The sequence below is a fragment of the Lissotriton helveticus genome, chromosome 3_1 (assembly GCF_964261635.1).
Source record: "Lissotriton helveticus chromosome 3_1, aLisHel1.1, whole genome shotgun sequence".
NCBI lineage: Eukaryota > Metazoa > Chordata > Amphibia > Caudata > Salamandridae > Lissotriton > Lissotriton helveticus.
This window is the reverse complement of record NC_136061.1, coordinates 2,108,899,308-2,108,907,269: the sequence shown is the minus strand read 5'-3', so window position 1 is coordinate 2,108,907,269 and position 7,962 is coordinate 2,108,899,308. Positions and strand designations below refer to the sequence as shown.

Below are 7,962 nucleotides of genomic sequence, written 5' to 3'. Positions count from 1 at the left end.
CTCATTTCCACCTCCTATGTTTGTCGAAGGGGTCCCAGCCTTTTTGGTTTTTCTTGTTCCTTCCCCCCGCTTTACTGGGGCCTGCCTGCAAGCCTGTACTACTCTTCGAGCTGGTGAGGATACCGGTGAAGATGTAGGGGAGGATTGTAATATGGTGTCCACAATTTTAACCGGCACTTCCAGGAGTACCTGACTCTGTCCTGGGAGTATATCATTGTCACTAATTAACTCCCGACTATCTTTACAACTACGATCTTTAGCAGGAGTAACTGGGAGAGCGGTCAGGCTGGTGGGTGATGCCGGTGGGCTTACCCGATTTAGAGAGAGGCGCCTTTCTTTATTAATTTTACTCACTACCTTGACCAGGTAGTTGTCCATAGTACCCATCTCAAGAGGAGTTTTGGCCGATCTAAGTTTCAACATAGTAAAAAAAAATCAAAATCACAGTTAGAGTTGCAGTTTAAGAGCAGGGTTTTTTAGAGACGCCGTTATTATAACAACACACGAGATAATCTAAGTATGGCCACAAATAAGCTCGCACCTATAGGGTAAACGATACATAAAAATAAGATAAAAATAAAAACAATCTCACAGTTTTTGGGGTATCAGAAAGCAGAAAAAGACCAAAGTCCCTGGCCCAGCCCAGCCTCAGCAGCCACGGACGGCCACAGACGGCCCCGCCCTTGTCCCGGGCTTCTCCCGGCGTGCGCGCGCGCGCGTCCCGCGGGACGAGGGACTGACGGTGCCTTTATGCCCCTCCTGGCGCTAGTCTGTGGCATCACTGGTGCTGGTCAGGGGGTGGGAGGGACCCGGCGGAACCAAGCCCGGCCGGTGGAGCAGGCGGAGCAAAGCACGGCCCTTCGCTGTTGTTGCTACGGAATGGCGGAGCCAAGCCCGGCCCTCGGCAACAGCTACAGGTTTGTGTCTGATTCCCCCCGTCCTCCGCACCGACGGTGCCTTTATGCGCCTCCTGGTGCTGGTCTGTGGCGTCACTGGTGCTGGTCAGGGGGTGGGAGGGACCCGGCGGAGCCAAGCCCAGCCGGTGGAGCAGGCGGAGCAAAGCCCGGCCCTTCGCTGCTGGTGCTACGGAACGGCGGAGCCAAGCCCGGCCCTCGGCAACAGCTACAGGTTTGTGTCTGATTACCCCCGGTCCTCCGCACCGACGGTGCCTTTATGCGCCTCCTTGCGCTGGTCTGTGGCGTCACTGGTGCTGGTCAGGGGGTGGGAGGGACCCGGCGGAGCCAAGCCCGGCCGGTGGAGCAGGCGGAGCAAAGCCCGGCCCTTCGCTGCTGGTGCTACGGAACGGCGGAGCCAAGCCCGGCCTCTGCAACAGCTACAGGTTTGTGTCTGATTCCCCCCTGTGGTGTCAAAAACTGGATCATATGCTCTAATTTCCTTCTAGATTGCCCGAGGAAAGAGCGACTCCTCCCAGTAGCCTTGGTTCCACCCTTCACTTAATCTCCATGTGAAAGATGTCAACCGTCTCCTTAAGACGCTTCCATTTACGAAGAAAATAATATAAGCGGCAGAAAGAAATTCCCTTTCAATAATGGTAATCTTGAGTGTTGATGACAACACAGGAGTTGATAAACAAGGCACCAACAATGCCCTGAAGCAAGTTTGAAAATGTGTCCAGCATATAGTATTTCAGGCGGCAGGACCCAATGCGGAGTACTGCTACAGAAAAACAGTAATAATCAGGGGCAAACAGCTTCTATGAGGCTGAGGAATGTAATGAAAAATGGGACTACAGAAGTGCTGTGACACATCCTTCTCTGATCAAGGCCTCCTTATATATGGTCTTGACAGGAAAAGAATGGTAAAATCTGACAACAAACACTTGAAACGTGACTGCTATCTTAGGAAGGAATGGGTTAAAGCTAAGGGCATTCAAAATATGCCGAATTCGCTTTTGTAAAATTATGTAAATCCCTACAAGAAAATTAGCAAAATTACATGAAATGCGTAACCGGCATTCAGCCAGCTATTTTAGCATAAAATGCATGCTGGCCCCTGCTGAGTGTCGTGAGCAACAGCCACTTGTGTTGTGGACATTCCCGTTATCCCTGTGCTGGAGTGCTAACATTTTGTCATAATGGTGTAGTTTTAGGAATTTTGCCTACCAATTATAATGCAAAATTCATGAAATGATGATAACTTTTATGCAAAGGTCTAATGTAAAATTAGCAATACCTACCTAGGAGAGTTGCATTTAATTTTTTTTTTTTTTTTTTAGAAATGGTACATATTAAAATAAGAACCATACAGACATCCTTCCGTTCCTCCACCTGATGTCTTCAGTTCTCCACCATCCTGCACTTCAGCAGTTGACTAGTCAGCACACCGCTCAACAGTGTGAATGCAGGACACTGATGCCAGTGTGGAGGTTGGGGGGGCTACCAGGAAAACAGAGGAGCTAGCTGGACAGAGAGCGTGCAGAATCATCATTGTGCACAAAAGCAAAATAAGCGCTGCCTTCCTCTATGTGGACCCAAGGCTAAACAACCATGCTGCCTCCTCTGTCGAGGCTCGTTGCCAGATGCATCCAGGGATGCAGTGGCCGACACAAACAGGAGGGGAATGAGCGAATGGGACACGACTGAGGCACGACACGCCCTACACTGCGCGCTGAAACGCAAAGGAAAATAATAATTGGCAAAGCCAGTAAGTCTCACCTAGAGACCATCCACAACAATTGTTTAAAAATAATAAATGCTGCTGCTGCTTCCCCATAACGTTTTGATAGTTGGTTTGAGAGACAGAGCTCCTGTTTTGTGAGTTGAGTCAGGACCTTGCAACTGAAGTTTCTGAAATCAATGTCTCAGGGGCATATTACCAAGGGCCATTATCGCCGCTTTAGCCGGACTTTTTCCCGCTACAGCGGCGATAATTTTATCGCCCTATTACCAAGCTGTCGCTAACACCAGTTAGCGACAGCGGGCATTTTGGGGCCCGCTTTGCATGTCAGCGATAATTATCGCTAATGACATGCAAAGTGGGTGTGCCAAAATGTCAGCGACTGAAAACAGTCGCTGCAATCGCTATCGCCTATGATCAACACAGGTGTAGCTTTGGAAATATTTGCGCTAAGCGCGAATATCTCCAAAAGCTAACGCCTGCCCTGACCAGTTCTTAGCCATGTTATCCAATGAGAGGTGGATAACATGGCTAAGAGCATTGTCACGGTAATGCCTGAATATCGCTGTATTGACAGCGATATTCACGCATTTCGCCTGTTTTTTATTGCTCCTGAGATAAACCTTGCTAATAGCAAGGTGTCTCGGCGATAAAAACAGGTGAAGGGCGGCGATAGAAATATTCCCGCTAAGCCTTGTTGGTAATATGCCCCTCAGTTCCTTCATCCATGTGAAATCTTCCTTTGATAAACAGGAAAATATTTTTGATCTTAACTGCAACACGTACGTCTTTTGATCTACATGTAGCAGAACTTCTACTTGTATTACTAACTGTAGCTACCTCTAAAAGCGCAATTGTTGCAATTTTATAATACATTGTTATGAACATGATGCCAAGATTTATTAATAGAATAGAAACGGGCAGCATCACACCTGGTAGCTAACATGGGGTCCCACTGAATACTGTGCTTTTTACAGGAGTTCAATCAATCAATCAATCAATGCATTTGTATAGCGCGCTACTCACCCGGAGGGTCTCAAGGCGCTTGGGATGGGGGGGGGTCCGCTACTGCTCGAACAGCCAGGTCTTGAGTTGCTTCCTGAAGGCAACGTGGTCTTCGGTCAGGCGGAGGTGGGTGGGGAGGGAGTTCCACGACTTGGCGGCCAGGTAGGAGAAGGATCTTCCTCCCGTAGTGGCTCTTCGGATGCGGGGGACGGCGGCGAGGGCGTGGCTGGTCGATCGAAGCTGGCGGGTGGGAGCGTAGAAGTTGAGGCGATCGTTGAGGTATCTTGGGCCTTGGTTGTGTAGAGCTTTGTGTGCGTGGGCAAGGAGTCGGAACGTGATTCTCTTGTTGACGGGGAGCCAGTGCAGGTCTCTCAGGTGTCCGGAGATGTGGCTGTGTCTGGGGATGTCCAGGATGAGTCGTGCTGAGGCGTTCTGGATCTGCTGGAGTCTTTTCTGGAGTTTTGTGGCGGTTCCGGCGTAGAGGGAGTTGCCGTAGTCCAGTCGGCTGGTGACGAGGGCCTGGGTGACCGTCTTCCTGGTTTCGTTGGGGATCCACCGGAAGATCTTCCGGAGCATGCGTAGGATGTTGAAGCACGAGGACGAGACGGCGTTGACTTGTCTGGTCATCGAGAGGGAGGAGTCCAGGATGAAGCCCAGGTTGCGTGCGTGGTCCGTTGGTTTGGGTGGGGTGCCCAGGGCAGGGGGCCACCAGGAGTCATCCCAGGCGGAGGGCGATGATCCCAGGATGAGGACTTCCGTCTTATCTGAGTTCAGTTTCAGGCGGCTGTTCTTCATCCACTCGGCTACGTCTTTCATCCCTTCGTGTAGGTTGGCTATGGCGGTGGCGGGGTCGTTGGTGAGGGAGAGGATCAGCTGGGTGTCGTCGGCGTAGGAGATGATGTTGAGGTTGTGTTGGCGTGCGATGGCCGCAAGGGGGCTCATGTAGACGTTGAAGAGGGTGGGGCTGAGCGAGGAACCTTGAGGAACACCGCAGATGACTTCGGTGGCCTCTGATCTGAACGGTGGGAGGCGGACCCTCTGTGTCCTTCCGGCGAGGAAGGAGATGATCCACTCCAGTGCCTTCCCTTGGATTCCGACGTTGCTGAGGCGCTGCACTAGGGTGCGGTGGCAGACAGTGTCGAATGCCGCGGAGAGGTCAAGGAGGATGAGGGCCGCTGTTTCTCCGTTGTCGAGCAGGGCTCGGATGTCGTCAGTGGCTGCGATGAGGGCGGTCTCGGTACTGTGGTTGGCCCGGGAGCCGGACTGCGAGGGGTCGAGGGATCCATTCGTCTCGAGGAAGGCGGCCAGCTGCTTGTTGACGGTCTTCTCGATGACCTTGGCAGGAAACGGGAGGAGCGAGATGGGGTGGTAGTTTTTGAGGTCGGTGGGGTCCGCTGAAGGTTTCTTCAGGAGGGCGCTGAGTTTGGCATGCTTCCAGCTCTCCGGGAAGGTTGCGGTGCTGAAGGAGGCGTTGATAATGTCCCGTAGATGGGGAGCGATGACAGAGTCGGCCTTGTTGAAGACGTGGTGGGGGCGGGGGTCGGATGGGGATCCAGAGTGGATGGAGTTCATCGTGCCTATGGTTTCTTCGGTGTTGATCGTGGTCCAGGCGCGGAGGGTGGTGGTCGCTGGTGTGGTCGTGGGGTGCGTTGGCTGTGTGCTGGAGTTCTTTTTGCCTTCAGATTTGTGGATGGAAGACGCCAATCATTAAAGTCAGCCAAAGCAGGAATGCAACTATAAATATGTCAATAACCTACTTAAATTATAACATATAATCACACAGTAATAGAGTTTGGTGTCAGCAGACCTATACTGCCTTGAGCCTAGAGAATATCAGTGTTGTAAATGTATGAATGACCTTGCACTAAACCTCACCAACAATGCCGCAATATTTGCATCAGTAACAGGGGTCTCAGCATAACAGTACTTAATAAGCTTTATCCAGGGTTTAGGTTTCTCCTTCAAGAAATTATATCACAATCAAAAGCAAATACTGCATTTCCATACACATTGCTTCAGTAGTCCTAGTGAAGTGTAGAATTGTGCTTTCTAGCTTTTGAGATAAAGAGTGATTAATGGTGCATTTCAGCCAGTTGCATAGAACTAACAGGACTTAGAAAAACACATTTCAAAATGTATTTTGGTATTTTCCTTCCTATTAACGTTTAGAAAATTGGCAACACATGGAGCAATTTCTAGCCATCTTTTTAGTTATTGTTTTTTTTCCATACAGCATTTACCAGTCCACAATCTGTTTATGATATTTGCAGGACAGGATATTCGTATAAGAAACAAGCCTCTTATTCTTATGGCATAGGACTGCTCATCTGTAAGTTTAATAGCACAGAATATCAAATGTGTACTCCATGAACTTCGTGACCCAACTTTTAACACTTTCGGTGCTCATGACGAGCTCATGAGGCACAGTGGCGCTGTGCTCATGACGAGCTGAGCTCATCATAACCGCAGCGGAACGTCCACGCGGGGATAATTCCCCTCCTGTGCGGGGCGTTCCATTAAGTGGGCGGAGTCATGACGAGCTCAGCGCCACCGTGCAGCATGACAAGCCGAGCTCGTCACAAGCACCACGGCACCGTGCACGGCCCCAGGGCGAAGGGGTTAAAACATAATATCTGTTCTAATATGATTAGGCAGTGTATATCTTGAAATTAAACTCATGCTCCACAAGATTTGCTTTACAACTACACTTGAAGGGCAGAAACTGAGCATGAAAGTGTCGTTAGCCAAGATGCACCCACATCACACTTTAATTAGTAGTTACCAGTGGTAGTGGGTGTTAACAATGGCTTACCATTTGGTATTCCTGGCACTACCCTTGTTACCCTTGGCTCAATGGTCATGAATGTAGGAATAGGACCAGGGCAAAAGCAGAGCTCTAAAGGCCCTATTTAATTCCTTTGTTTATCTGGCTAGTAAGCACAAGTGGGAGGTGCTGTAGGTCAACTGTGTGATGCCATTGGTGGCCAGAGGTGTGTCATATTACCTTTATTACCCCTCAAACACACAAAATGTGATAGGAGGGGTGCTTAAAAATAGTGTAACTGCTGGCAATTGCTCAGAATAGCATACCAACCCATCGTTTTTTTGTCCACCATGTCACCTCAGGTTAGACCCAACTAAATGTAAATCACCCTTGATCCTGCTCCATTGGCAACAGTCAAAGCTCAAACCACCATGCCGGAACACAGATAACCCAACCCAAACCCTAGTCTGCCCTCATCAAGTTCCAGTGGCACAGTGAGCATTGGACCCAAGTCTGGGCATACCCCTAGCCACATAGAGTTTTCCAACAAACACACAAAAAGTGATGGGAGAAATGTTTTAAATAGTGTACCAACTGGCAAAAACTCACAGATAAGTATTATGGTTTTGTCCATTAATTATTTATAATTTGGAGTTCAAACTTAAAGAAACAACTATGCATCTTGCTCAAATATTTTATTGCTCTGACATTTATGTTTTTCCGTTGTTGACATGAATCCCCTGTTGGAGAAATTTCAGACTTCTGTCATTGAGACATGAAGGTATCTGTTATGCTTTGCTGTGTTTCGTCAAATTCATTTGTCACCAAGTTTTTGAGCAGATACACTGATAACTAAGGTGCACCAGAGCCCTGAGTGATGAAAAGCTTTTCAGATTTCTGAAGCATAAGACAGAAATCGAACACAGAAAATAAATCTTCTTTCCGCAAACACATGCAATGACTAAAAGTGAATGCTTCCTTTCAGTGTGTGAAAGTAGTTGTAGGAAAGTGGAATATTATTTGGTATGGCTGGGGAGCCCCACCTTGTAATATTATCACAATACCCCAAAGATGAGATGGTCCTTGGATTCACACTAATAAATCCTTAGCTTGTTTTGGTAAAGAGGCAACAAGCAGTCAGGTTTCATTGGAGGAACATGTGGTAAGCATTTTTAAGTACCATTATGGTTGGACTTGATAGAAATCATACACTGATTTATAAAAAATAGAGTATATTGTTATTGTTAGAACTGGCTATTTCTGGTAGGCTAAGGCTGACGCCAAAGCCAGGCAGAAACCACCATTCTAGTCAGGGCAAGGGAGTCACATGCCAAGATAACCCCTGCTCACCCCCTTGGTAGCTTGGCACGAGCAGTAAGGCTAAACTCGGAGGCAATGTGTAAAGCATTTGCGCAAGCACACAACAGCAACAACATACAAGGCACACCACAAAAGGAACTCCACACAAGGTTATATAAAAATAACTTTTGTATTGTCAAAATCACATCAGATAGAAATCAAACATGTACATTGTGCCAACTGGCACGGGCAATCTT

General features: G+C 48.4%; 1 protein-coding gene across 2 annotated transcripts in view; it reads left to right on the top strand.

Moving 5' to 3' along the window:
- Window positions 1-705: 705 nt before the first annotated feature.
- LOC144824154 (zinc transporter ZIP1-like) overlaps window positions 706-7,962 on the top strand; it is a 203,283-nt gene continuing 196,026 nt past the window's right edge. Inside the window, exon 1 of one of the 2 annotated variants that reach the window (XM_078683286.1) lies at window positions 706-917. Coding sequence is in view for 1 of the 2 variants with exons in the window: in XM_078683284.1 (XP_078539410.1) it covers window positions 1,174-1,339 (166 nt within the window). In the remaining variant the exon portion in view is untranslated. Of the gene's footprint in view, window positions 918-1,142; window positions 1,340-7,962 lie in introns of those variants that run through there. The other variant, XM_078683284.1, reaches the window with a different exon arrangement.